Genomic DNA, 14,144 nt, shown 5'->3' on the forward strand with positions numbered 1-14,144 from the left:
GTCAGCATATATTGTCAGTCAGACACTGACAATCAGTGACAATTTTAAATATTTGACATTGCATCGGGAATATTTTGAGAAATTGATTAAATATTATTGATATATAGTGTATTTGATAAATAATTGATTTAAGACGTGAACCTAATAAAAAGTTATTTATTGTGTATTATTTGTGGAAGATCCAAGCAGAGAATACATCAGATATATCCTGTGATCCAAGTATTTTGTTGTTAGAGATGTTCAAAATTGTAAGCGTTCCAAAATAACAACATATTATTAAAAAATCACTTTAACACTTTTCCTCTTTTCTCGATTGATTATTAGTTTTTGTTGTACAAATAAATTATTACAATCACTGAAAACATAGTTAGTGAAAAAATTATCACATTTATTAACTGAATTAATAATTTGCAATTATAAAAATAACAGTTATCCAAGAACATTCAAAAGCCATCTCTTTAAATTAATTATGACATTTTCAAGTAGAATGACATTCTAGTAATGTTTACATATCCACACCAGTGTGAATTTTACTACACGTAATTTGCCGTGTAAAGATAGAAAAAGTAGGCATACACGTAAAATATTTGCGAATTATGTACCCATAGCAATATTAAATTTACCCCCCACCCCTCTCCGTGGGAAGTCGTGTTTGGTATCATCCGATAGATTTTTAAAAAATATTGAGCACATATTTTTTAGTTTTTCGATCTGTCATTCATTTCACGAAATATTCGCTTTTTTCTTGTGAAACTTTGGGACTCGCCCATTTCCTTACGCCGCCCGGCTCAAATCGTTCAGATTTTTGAAATATACACTGTTTTGCATGTACTTAACTTACCTTATCTTAATCTGACAATTTCGAGTATTTTTAAGGATAGATTTTTTTTCAGACCCCCCTTAACGAACTTAACGGTGTTAAGAGCCAATATATGGTAGAGGTACATTTGCAGGGTACCAGGTTTCTCCCCATATGCTAATCTGACGCGCTCGAGTAACTGCAAAAATCCCCTCTTGGGCTCCCCTACCAAAAGAATCATTATTTAAAAATAAAAATGGACCTGTTTCAGGATTTTTCGTTAAATTCGCCAAACTACGAAAAAACGAAATTATTCCTTTCATTTGCACCATACTGTATACATGTATACCTATATACAGTGTGAACCAAAAGTCTGGAAACACCTAATTATCTCTTAAATGAATGGTCTGAATTGTACAAAAACCGAAACACGCCTATTGGAGCGCCATAGATTGCCAATGTTGGGAGGCAGAAATTACAGGAGGCCAAGGCTTAATTTGAGCTTTGCCTTGACAAGATTGTTTTATACAATATTCTCGGATGGACTACTTGTTAAAGTGATAATTAGTTAATTATGGAGTACGACAGAACGGAAACTCCAAATAAATTAAAAATGTCTTAATAATGTACTGTCATTACATCATAATATACAGGGTGTCCCGAAAAGGTTGGTCATAAATTATACCACACATTCTACGGTCAAAAATAGTTCGATTGAACCTAACTTACCTTAGTACAAATGTGCTCATAAAAAAAGTTACAGCCCTTTGAAGTTACAAAATGAAAATCCATTTTTTTCAATATATCGAAAACTATTAGAGATTTTATATTGAAAATTGAAATATATCATTCTTATGGCAGTAACATCTTAAAACAAAATTATAGTGAAGTTTGTCCACCCCATAAAAATTTTATGGGGGTTTTGCTCCCTTAAACCCCCCCGTACTTTTGTATACGTTCCAGTTAATTCATTATTGTGGTATCATTAGTTAAACACAACGTTTTTAAAACTTTTTGTCTCTTAGTATTTTTTCAATAAGCAAGTTTTTATCGAGATGCGGCTCCTTTTTTAATATATTTACATAAAAATTTTATGGGGGTTTTGTTCCTTTAAACCCCCCAAATGTTTGTGTACGTTCCAATTACACTATTATTGTGATACCATTAGTTAAACACAGTGTTTTTAAAACTTTTTTGCCTCTTAGTCTTTTTTTGACAAATCACCTTTTATCGAGATATGGCTTCTTTTTCAAAATATACCTAAAAATGTAAATTATAAATACATTTTCAGATTATTAAAACAGGTCTCTATAATCGTACTTAACCATGTACAAATATATGGTGGATTCGACAAATATTCAAAATAGCTCGATAAACACTGGATTATCAAAAAAGTACTAAGAGGCAAAAAAGTTTTAAAAATATTTTGTTTAACTAATGGTGTCACAATAATAGTTTAATTGGAACGTACACAAAAGTTTGGGGTGGTTTAAATGAACAAAACCCCCTTAAAAATTTTAAGGGGTGCACAAATTTTACTTTAATTTTTTTTTTAAGATGTTACTGCCATAAGAATGCCACATGTCCATTTTCAATAAAAAATCTCGAAGGGTTTTCGATATATGAAAAAAAATCGATTTTCATTTTGTAACTTCAAAGGGCTGTAACTTTTTTTGTGTGCACTATTGTATATAGGTAAGCGAGGTTCAATCAACATATTTTTGACCCCAGAATCTGTGGTATAATTTATGACCATTCTTTTCGGGACACCCTGTATATCAGCCTTATTTATTAATTTAAGAGATTATAAACACAAACTATCTTGAAAACCCATCCCCGTCTTGGGATTTGTTGTGAATAAAGGCCCTTTTTCGAAAAATAATTTTAAATAATGAATAATAATTTTCAATTTGATGGTTGTAATCTACTAACTCTTCAAATTGTATACTAAATAAGGACATTAGTGAGATATATGTATGTCATTGAGAGATAGTAGATTTAGATAAATATCTTTAAACTTTTTTTATAATTCTTTATTGTTTTTACTTTACTTTTGGAACCTTTCTCTTTACTTTACTGTAAGTCCCTTAAGTCCTATCAAACATTTATTACTCTGTAATATATATCTACATTTGATGAAGCTTATATTTTAGTTCCCTGTATTCTAGCACATACTATAACTTTATTCATAAAGTCAACTCAACCCAACCATCAAGCACTCTTGCATGTTTATAAAAGATTTCAAATCATTACAATGGAAATATATGGAGATCTATTAATTATCATGTTACGGTTTGGTTATAATTTCAAAACAATTTAAATAATATTGCTATTAAAACTTATCACTAGCATGTTTATGATATTGCTAGAGATAATGTATAAATGTGTAAAATATATGAAAACATTACTACCATTTAAGGAAGGTTTGTTTTCTAGATCTTTTATCTTTTATAGATAATACTTGGAATATCCAATTATTAAAATTAAGATTTGATCTATTTTTTTGCTAACTTATTCCAGAAGCGTTTGTGACAGATAATTTGGATATATTAAAAAAAGTTCAGAACATGATTTACACACCATGCATGCTAGAAAAATATAAAGCTCAAAATGAAGTGTTACACCAATTTTTCTACTGCCTGTACATATTATGAAAACGGTTTTCTACACTGTTATCCAAAATTTATAGAAATCTAATGCAAAAACTTTGAAGTCATCTATAAAAATTCCATCCACAAAATTAGAAAAAAAATTTGTGACATGGAAAATTCTTGTTATATAAACTGTTGACTTTTTTTATGCATAGAATTGAAAACAAAGTTTCAAACTCACTTTAAAAGTTAAAAATTAAAACTTAGATTTTTTAAAGAGGTTATAAGTAAGTTTTCTTAAATTCATTTGTATGATCAAAATATTCATTATATAATATTAGGTGAGTAAATAACTGTTTTGAAGTTTAATTTTCCTCTTCACAATGGATTTGCTTGAAAATTTAGATGTAGGTTCCTCTTATCTTTTACTTCACTTTTGGACTTAAGTAAGTCGAGGATTGCTTCTACTTGGGGGGTGAAAGCCACCCTTCTCGGGGGGTGAAAACACATGTTCAAAAAAGTCCGAAAATGGATAAACTGACTAATTCTAAGCAACTTTTGTTCTATAGAGTTGTTCATTGTCAATACTTTTCGCGTTATTTGCAAGTGAAAATCTTCATTTTTCAACAAGAAAACTATGTTTTTAAACAGTTTTTAGCAAATAAAAAGTGAGTTAATAAAGTGAGGTAACAAACCTCCAGGTTTATTACTTTTTTGATACTGTCATTGATATTGGCCTAGAGATTATTTTGCTTTCCAACTTTTTCTGTAGAAACCACTTGGTTGGAAAGTGCTTCATTAAGTTGTTAAAAAGTCAATCCGTTCAATGATTCCCATGTTTTGCAGAAATGTATGTCATCTGACAGCAAGAGACAGAATGGGATATGGAATTTTGTAGATTCACTTTGCATTTATTGATAGGGCATATTGTTTGCTTGATAACTTCATAGATTTGTGATGATATGACACGGTTTTGTTCAATTGTTGCAGATGACAAGTGAATATTTAAGCACTCTTTGACTGGGTGTGTTAGGGGTCAAAGATGAGTGACTCTTCACTTTAGTATTTATTTCATTATAATAAACTTTTCAGCAAAATTGAATTTATTTTAATTTAATCATTTGTTTAACATTATTTAATCATTATTTAGTACCTATTTGGTTTTTAGTATTTTTGTTATGGTTTGGATATTCTATTTTTGTTATATATTTGTAAAAATGAGGATAAATTTTCCCGTGAATAAATAAAGAAAAACATAATTTCCAGGAAGTAACCCAGCACTGCTGCTATCTGGTGAAGCTGTTTTGACGAAGAATCGCAAAAATGCATTTGAGTAATGGAAAATCATAGTAGGGATAATCTGCAGCCCGGATAATCTACACATAGCTAAGCAGGGTTCTACTAATAAAAAATATTTCAATTGTAAGTTTGTTTTTGTGGGGGTGGGCACATATTGTATTCTTTGCCTAAGGGTGCACAAAATTCTAAAGCCAGTCCTGACCATAAGAGATCCAAAGTACATTACAGATAAGTATACATCATAATGAATAATAAATAGATCACATGCCTTGATTTATAAGTAACTGTTGAATTGGTGGTTGCCTGAATTAAACTTAGGCATAACATTTCTATACTTAGTGTTTATGTACCTTTTTATTTTTATTAAAAATAATATTAGGAATAACACTTTCCTCCCCATGCTTATATATCATAATATCATTTAAAAAAATAATAAACATTAAATATAAATATATGCGAAATTCCACAAACCAATATTATCTAGATTAATAACTGTTTAGATTATTTAATATGAAGTTTAACTGGTTAGCTCACATAAAAAATAACAGAATTAGATGTGAAATACAAAAAAAAAAGATACTCACACTTGTTAACTTTCTCAGCTTTGTCAAGAAACAGTAACTTTCTTATATAAATACAGATTTTAAAATCAATATGAACATAAGCTATTCACGGTGTGCAAGTACTTGGAGGGGATACGAGAAACGATCGTGCGAGAATAGCAGAGAAATATTGCAACTTTCTTAAATAATCCATTGTCTATTGAAATTGTCAAATTGACGTGTATTTCATATCTACTGTCAATGAAGAAGAAAAATTGTATGTTGCTATACAATATTGATATGATATGCAATTATTATATAAAGGTAAATTTAATTAATTGTATTTTGCTTGCAGTACTGCATTTTAATAACTAATTTTATTTACTACATACAATTGTTTACATTTTAATAACATAACCTGAATCTTATTTTTTCTTCTTATTATTTTTTTGGACTATGGCCTTGACAATTATCCAGTAACCAGGACTAATATAATTGGCCAATATAATTAAAAGTGCGAATAATGTTGCTAAGCATAGAAACCAGGTGTAGCTTTGCCGAACTTGCACGGTCCCAATACAATTGTGAGATTATAGCATTATAAATATATAAATAAATACTAAAATTCTATCTCATTCAGTTAAGTAACTCTAGAGCAATCCTATGTCTACTCTCTGATCTGATACATGTGCACAGTGGAGTAATTTAAAACAAAATACAAAACAGCATATGTGTGTATATTAAGTAGTTTTTGGCTTGGATACAAGTCCATTTACCACAGATATTGAATGTACTAATAGGTTAATGTGTTTATCTGTTACATAGACAAAGCATCATAAAAAACTAGAATATCATACCAATAGCCCACAACACTCAAATTATTTAAATAATATATATGTACTCAATTTGCAATCAAGATGCAGTAGAAATAAATAAACCAAGACACGTTAAATTCTACTAGGAGCATTCCCGAATCATAATTTACAATAAGTTTACATTGTAAATCCCAAATCATGATTTACAAAGTTTATATATTGTAAATTATGATTCGGGAGTGCTCCTAGTAGCATTTAACGTGTCTTGGTTTGTTTATTTCTACTGCATCTTGATTGTAAATTTAGAGTAGCTTTTATACTGGTTAAAAATGACTGTGTAAATCAGACTATTAACAACATAACTTGTGAACTAATTCTTTCATAAGACAAATTTTTCTGATTTTTCATAAAGAAATTGAAACAGAAAAGACTTAATTAGTTTATTATTATGTGCATATGAGATTGATTAGGGAACAATTGAACAATTATTGGTGTAATGAAAATGTCTTAATTAACACATTGGATGCCACGATGTATGATTTTCACTGCAGGCCAATCGCTTACTAAGGTGCAGAGCGTAGTTCACTTATGACATAATGAAAACATCACTGGCGCTAGACAAGGGCAAAGTATGACATTAATTAACATCATTGGCACTGGGTTAACTAATGTTTGACATTGTGGAAGTACCACTCCGGAAATTGCTCTCAAAATGAAAAGAAATTGAGTTAAAAAATTCTGGGATAATTTCATAACGTGATCTACCAGAAATTTTTCTGACTTAATTTCTTTTCATTTTGAGAATAATTTCCGCAGTGGAAATCGAAACATCAAACAGTAGTTAATTAAGAAATGTAATTTTCATTACACCAAAAATTGTGGCTCAATCCCATATAAATATAATACTAAGTTAAACATGCTACAAGAAATATGTCTATTATTATCACAAGAGATATCTTGTATTTGTTTTCATTGTAAGGAATTTTAAATGTTAACTATGTACAAGAATCTAAAAAATAATTAAGAACCTCAAAAGCAGAAAAATATACTTTTTTATTTATAATCGAGAATGGATTATTAAATCTAAACATGAAACATAAGTTCAATAAAAAAATATTAACTGTTTACAATTTAGTTATGGTTTTTTCCTCGTGATTTACTATGAAATCACTAACACAAGAATTTTACTGTCATCATTGCATGCAGTTGTCTTTTTAAAGGCAAATCACATGCTAGGATTTTTCTGACGGGTATTCTTAAGGGGAACGGAGCAAAATGCAAAATGTTGACGCATGTCAAAATATTCAATGTGTTTTAAATGTATTCATTTTTTTCGAATCCTGAGAAAAGTATTTTTGAAAAATGTAAATGCAGAATGAAAGACTACTTTATTATAGAATAGAATAGAATAGAATACTTTATTGGTATAGCTTTACAGCTGCCATCATAAAGATGGATATACACGTCAGATATACAACACAATATAGTCACAGACACATAATCAAATACCTATACATACACTTAAATTTTAGATTTAACATAATGTACATTGATAAATATGAAAATTATTAATATTAGACAGAACTCATAACAGCAATCTAGTTGCTAAGTATTCTTCTACACTGTAGAATGCATGTTTACATAGTATACTTTTCACAACTCTTTTGAATTTCACCGGATGCAAAGATCTAACTTCATTTGGAAGATGATTATATAGCCTGACCCCCACATAATCTGTGGACTTCTCAAATTTGGATAGTTTGTGACCAACAGTAACAAACTGATTGGCATTCCTAGTTGAGTATGCATGCAAATCAGAATTTCTCTTGAATGAATGTAAATTATGCTTAATATACAATATGGATCTCAAGATATATATGGAAGGCAACGGTAAGATATTGTTATTAATGAAAACTTGCCTACAAGTATGCCCAAAAGGAATATTGAAGATAAGTCTAATAATTCTCTTCTGTTTAATAAACACTGTGTCTGATTTTGTGGAATTACCCCATAACGTAACATTATAAGTAAGGTGACAATAAACCAAAGAATAATATACATTAATGAGAGTTTTAATACTGAGTGTTCTCTTCAACTGTACTAAAGCATAGAATGAACAATTTAGTTTCTTATTAACATATTCAACGTGAACATCCCAACTCATAAACTGGTCCAAGAATACACCTAAAAATTTTATGTTTGGAATATTTACAATTTCAGGAATAGACACAACTGGCATATTTCGTTTGCATCTAAAATGTATATACGATGTTTTATCAATATTCAGTTGTAGCAAGTTTTGTGTACACCATGTTTGGAATAATCTGATAACCCTTGACACTCTATTTTGAAGCTCTACGTATGTATGTGCTGATACAATCACAGATGAGTCATCTCATTACCGAGGGCAGAAAGTCCCATAGAATAAATAAAAGTTTCTTTTAAATAAAATATTTGCAATTAAAAAGCACACTAAATTTTCTCTTTTATTTTCACCCCTGTAACTTATTAAAAAGGGGGGTAAAGGGGTAGAATGCGAATATATGGAGTTGATTCCAGTTTACTCCACTTAGCCTCTTCTACTCAAATCCGACTCTCACCTTCACGCTGGTACCTCCTGTTAAACCGAGCAACCCCGCCGGAGATCCGGTATCAAACCCGGGTGGAAAGTGGGGTCGGGAACGGACGAGAGCGGGTGAAATGGTCCTCCGAAAAGGGGGTTGTACTATGGGCCGGCGTCCCGTACATATGAAAATTTTGAAGCCACGAAACAGAAACTATTGCCTCGGAACAAGACAGATACTCGATATAAACGACACACGCAACGGAATAAGGATATTTGCATAGGTACGTGGAATGTGTTAAGTTGGTACAGACCTGGAATAGCGACAAGAGCCATTAGACAACTGCAAGAATATAACATGGATATAACAGCAATACAGGAAATAAGATGGACAGCAACGGGAAATTTAGTAATGGAAGATGTTATAGTCTTTTGGTCGGGTAGTGAGAACAGACATGAATACGGATGTGGATTCGTAATTGCAAAAAGATTAAAAACGGCAGTGATAGATTTCAAGCCAATAAACGAACGTATCTGCTATATTAGACTCAAAGGTAAGTGGTTCAATCTCACTATATTCTCAATTTATGCCCCAACAGAAGATGCCGAAGAAGATAGGAAGGACGAATTTTACGAATTACTAGACCAACAGTATAAAGCAGCGCCAAAACATGACATCAAAATAGTAATGGGGGACTGTAATGCTAAACTAGGTAAGGAAGACTATTTAAGAGAAGTAATTGGTAAACATAGCCTACACGATACAACAAATGATAATGGACACCGGCTAACACAATTCGCAATATCTAATAACATGATTATTAAATCCACCCAATTTGAAAGAAAGGACATTTACAAGGTCACATGGGTGTCAAATGATGGAAGAACACGTAACCAAATAGATCATGTCCTCATTGATGCAAGACACTCTAGTAGCATTATTAATACACGAAGTATGAGAGGACCTGACAGCGATAGTGATCATTTTCTTGTAAAATCAAAGTTGAGAACACGAATATCAGTACAGAAGATGGAGCAACAAGAACAAAGAGAAAGATGGGACATAGAAGCTCTTCAAACACCAAATAAAGAACTGGAGTACCAAGTAGCCATAAGCAACAGATTTCAATTGCTGGGAGAGGAAGACCAAAATGTAGACCTAGGAGATGCATGGCAGCGAGTGGCATCAGTGATAGAACAAGCAGCGAAAGAAACCATTGGGAAAAAGAGGACTCGCCCAAAACAGAAATGGTTTGACAAACAATGCGAAGAAATGCTGGAAACAAAAACTCACAAAAGAATGAAAATGTTACAAAACCCTACAGATGAGAACAAAGCAGATTTTTGCAGAACGAGGGCACAGACAAGGCAACTACTCAGAACTAAAAAGAGAAGCTACATAGAACAGCAAATACGAGTAATGGAAATAAGTGGCGAGAGGAATCAAATAAGAAAATTCTTTAGGGAAGTGAAGACAGTCAGACAAGGTGGAAATGTTGGGGTAACACAAGCTATGAAAAATGAAGCAGGTGAACTGATAATGATGGAAACAGAAATCGTAGAGCGATGGAAGGAATACTTTCGGAATTTACTAAATATTGAAAGTGAGATGGAAGAATTAGAGACTACATTTCATTCTGCAGATGTGGAAATACCACCACCAACACTCCAAGAAGTAAAGAATGCAATAGCATCTCTTAAAGATCACAAAGCACCAGGAAATGATGGTATAAATGGAGAATTGATAAAAAAAGGAGGAAACGTTTTACATCAAAAATTGTATGACATTATTCTCAGAGTATGGCAACAGCAGAAAATGCCTAGAGAATGGAATGGAAGCGTTATAATACCCATACATAAGAAGGGAAATAAAGAGCAATTCCGAAACTACAGAGGCATATCGCTTATTAGTACAGCGTATAAGATTCTATCAATTATCTTACTAAAGAGACTCACTCCGTATTCGGAAGATATTCTAGGCGACTACCAATGCGGCTTTCGAAGTGGAAGGTCAACAATAGATCAAATATTTACCATCCAACAAATATTAGAAAAAAACTGGGAATTCAACCGAGATGTACACCAAATCTTCGTAGATTTCCAGCAAGCATATGACTCGATAAAAAGAAGCAGACTATGGCTAGCAATGCTAGAAATGGGAATACCAAGAAAATTAGTGCAGCTCACTCAAATGTGCGTGGCAGACTCATATGCACAGGTAAAGATAGGAAACAGAACATCGATGCCATTTAGTATAACATCAGGGCTTAGACAAGGAGACCCTTTATCACCATTGCTATTCAATTTGGCTTTAGAATACGCAATAAGTAAAATATCGTCTGAACTAACAGGGGAATTCGCAAATCGAGGATCAAAACTATTGTTGGCCTTTGCCGATGATCTAGATGCAGTCGCTCATTCTACAAGAGACGTAAGAGAGGTGTTTTCACAGCTTGAGGAGGAAACAGGTAACCTGGGCCTTCGAATAAATGAAGAGAAGAAGAAATATATGCTGGTGACCAAAAATCCAAGACCAAGAGTTAGGCAGAACGTAACTATTAATGACCACAACTTTGAAGTAGTAAAAGAGTTTAAATATCTGGGAGCAGTAATCACAGAGGACAATCACATAGAAAAAGAGGTCTCAGCAAGAATAGCTGCGGGAAATAGAGCATTATACTCCCTATCATCATTATTAAGATCTAAGCTGCTGAAAAGACAATCTAAATTAAGACTGTACATGTCAATTATTCGCCCAGTTGTTACATATGGGAGTGAAACATGGACTCTACATCAGCGAGAAATAAATAAATTGCTGATATTTGAAAGGAAAGTCCTCAGAATGATATTTGGTCCTCAAAGAGATGAGTTGACAGGAGAGTGGAGAAGGCGCCGCAATGCTGAATTGGTGACTCTATATGGTACTGAAAACATCGTCAGACATATAAAAGCTAATCGGATAAGATGGGCAGGTCATGTAGTAAGATCAGAGGAAGACAGAGTGCTAAAGACAGTGTTCTTCGAGAGACCAGACGGTAGAAGATCAGTGGGCCGTCCCAGAAAAAGATGGAAGGATGATGTTGAAACCGATCTATCTAGGATTGGGGTACAACAATGGCAAATCGAAGCGCAAGATCACAGACGATGGAGGGCCATAGTGGATGCAGCGAAGACTCACCCCGAGTTGTAAAGCCAGTCAAGAAGAAGAAGAAGTAACTTATTAAAATAAACATTATAGAAATTTTCAGGGACTTTCGGCCCTCAGTAATTATGTAATCTTTCATTCTGCGTTTAAATTTTTCTAAATACTTATTAGTTTTCTCAGGATTCGAAAAAAATTAAGACATTTATGTCATTTTCCATTTTGTTCTGTTCCCCTTAAGTTAAAGTTAATTTCATGTAATCGAATGAACTATCTTCCAATAAAGTCGTCCTAGGAACCCGACTCATAAATATTGGCAATATCAGTTTAAAGTCATGTACTTTAAAATGCATAATACAGTCGAACCTGCTTATTAGAATACTGGTTAAAGCAATATGCTGGTTTAAGGAATCGAAATTTGAGGTCCCGAAATGGTTTTACTAGCCATTAATGATCGGTTATTAGAATATCCCTGTTATAGGAATACTTTTGCTTGGCACGAAGGCTATTCCAATAAGTGGCTTCAACTGTATATCGCACCTTTGGGGAAACACTGATGTACATTCAAATTTGTTAATTGTTGAGAAAATGTATTTAAAGTTTTGAAAGTTAGTTAAGGCCAAAAATGAGATGCAAATTACAAGAGAAAGTAGAAATTTATTGTCTGCTGTTTTAATTATTACTGTATACTGTAATATATAAAGGACTTTTTTTAGGATTTTTCTTAAACATCCCTTCATAAAGCCTCCTGAAAAGGGAGAAAATTAGCAAGTATCTCATTGTTTCTCCAAAAATTAGCAAATATGTCATTGTTTCTCCAAAAATTAGCAAATATGTCACTGTTTCTCCAAAAATTCCATAACCTTATTATTGCATACTAATGTTGTATCATGCATGACAATCAGACTTTGTTGCACCAAGAGAGCAGGTAAAAACAGAAATTCAGCCATATATGTCATCTAGCGAAATAGGCAAGAGTTACAATTTTGACTTTGTTTCCCCAAACAAATATAAGTATTAGGAATATTGTAGTGTTAATAACACAATTTGTGAAAAATTTGCACTTACGTCAGTGATCTGTTTACCCAGAGGTGTGATATGTCTGAATTGTCAAGAAACTTAATTTCAAACTAAAATTGTGGCTTATTCCCAAATAAAATAGTAAATGGTTTTTAAAAGAGTACATACTTTTGCTAATATAATAAGTATGAAACAAAAAGTGTTCGACCCCACCCAATTAGGAAAAAACTTACCTGACCATACCAACCCAGTAGTATGATATTGTTTCACAAAAGCTTGAAGGTCAGACAGGGTCTGCACCCAAGATTTGGTCCAGTCAAAATGCTTCTTATCCTTTTCTTTCCAGTCTTTTAGTACTCTGTTGGTGTAGAACTGTCCAGCATCATTCATTTCCTTGACAAAGGGGCCAGGTGTAGGACTTACTGTGACCCATCCTAATGCAGGAATACTCTCACTGATGGCTGATAAGTGGTTAAAATATTGGGAAGTGCGATGTTTTTCCCTAAACTCTTGGATTTGTCGAATACTATCGCTTGTTGGAACCAAAAAGTTGTTTAAATCGTTGGGTGCGGGTTTGGAAGATTGACTGGCCAATTCTATGAATTTGTATTGGGCGTTAAATGCATTTTTAACCAAATTCGAATGCTCTGCCACATCTCCGCCAATTTGGGCGGAAAGTTGCAGATATTGAGCTAAGGGTCCGTTAACAATGTCACTAAAACCTAGTACACTCATCTTTAGAAATATAAACTAGACTATTATACAAAAAGTAGCAAAAAGCACAATTCCAAACTTCTGGAACGATACCGATCTATTTATATAATATTTTTGTTAAAATTCACCGAATTTTGCCGACAGATGATTCAAAGTGGGATGACTAATAAATTAGTTTTTTTTATAGATGTTGACGTTTCAAGTTTGTTAAACACTTTTGAGGTTAACGGGCTTTGTTTGGAATTTTAATGTTGGCCCCACTTCTTATGACGTCATTTGTCGATTATGCTGCCATCTCACAGTGGAGAGCAGTGTTGCCAGGTCAAATTTATAAAAGTTACTAGATTTCACTGAAAAAAATCACTAGAATTTCACTAGATTACGCGCATGCGCAATAACGTATAATTATGCGCAGTAACACATTTTTCGTTACTGCGCATACTCGTAACCATAGGGCTTTCATAAAATTTTCAATAGATTTCCCTATTTTTGACCTATCCAGGTTAGTTAAAACGCAAAAAGTCCTTACAATTTTATGCTGAAGTAATTATTCCGAACAACCATAATTTAAATTTAATTTATAAATAAAGAGCTAAGTGATTTTTACAAAGGTAGCCATTATGATGAAACATTTTATTTTGAGGAATAGCGGGAATCGG

The 14,144-nt window shown here is 32.6% G+C and overlaps 1 protein-coding gene across 1 annotated transcript in view; it reads right to left on the minus strand.

The window, feature by feature from the left end:
* Positions 1 to 13,710, minus strand: part of LOC126881909 (adenylyl cyclase-associated protein 1) — a 44,510-nt gene extending 30,800 nt beyond the window's left edge. Inside the window, exon 1 of the mRNA XM_050646635.1 lies at positions 13,005 to 13,710. Within this exon, the coding sequence (XP_050502592.1) occupies positions 13,005 to 13,506 (502 nt within the window). The 5' untranslated portion in view covers positions 13,507 to 13,710. The remainder of the gene's footprint in view (positions 1 to 13,004) is intronic.
* Between the last annotated feature and the right edge of the window lie 434 nt (positions 13,711 to 14,144).

The sequence above is a fragment of the Diabrotica virgifera genome, chromosome 3 (assembly GCF_917563875.1).
Source record: "Diabrotica virgifera virgifera chromosome 3, PGI_DIABVI_V3a".
NCBI classification, from domain to species: domain Eukaryota; kingdom Metazoa; phylum Arthropoda; class Insecta; order Coleoptera; family Chrysomelidae; genus Diabrotica; species Diabrotica virgifera.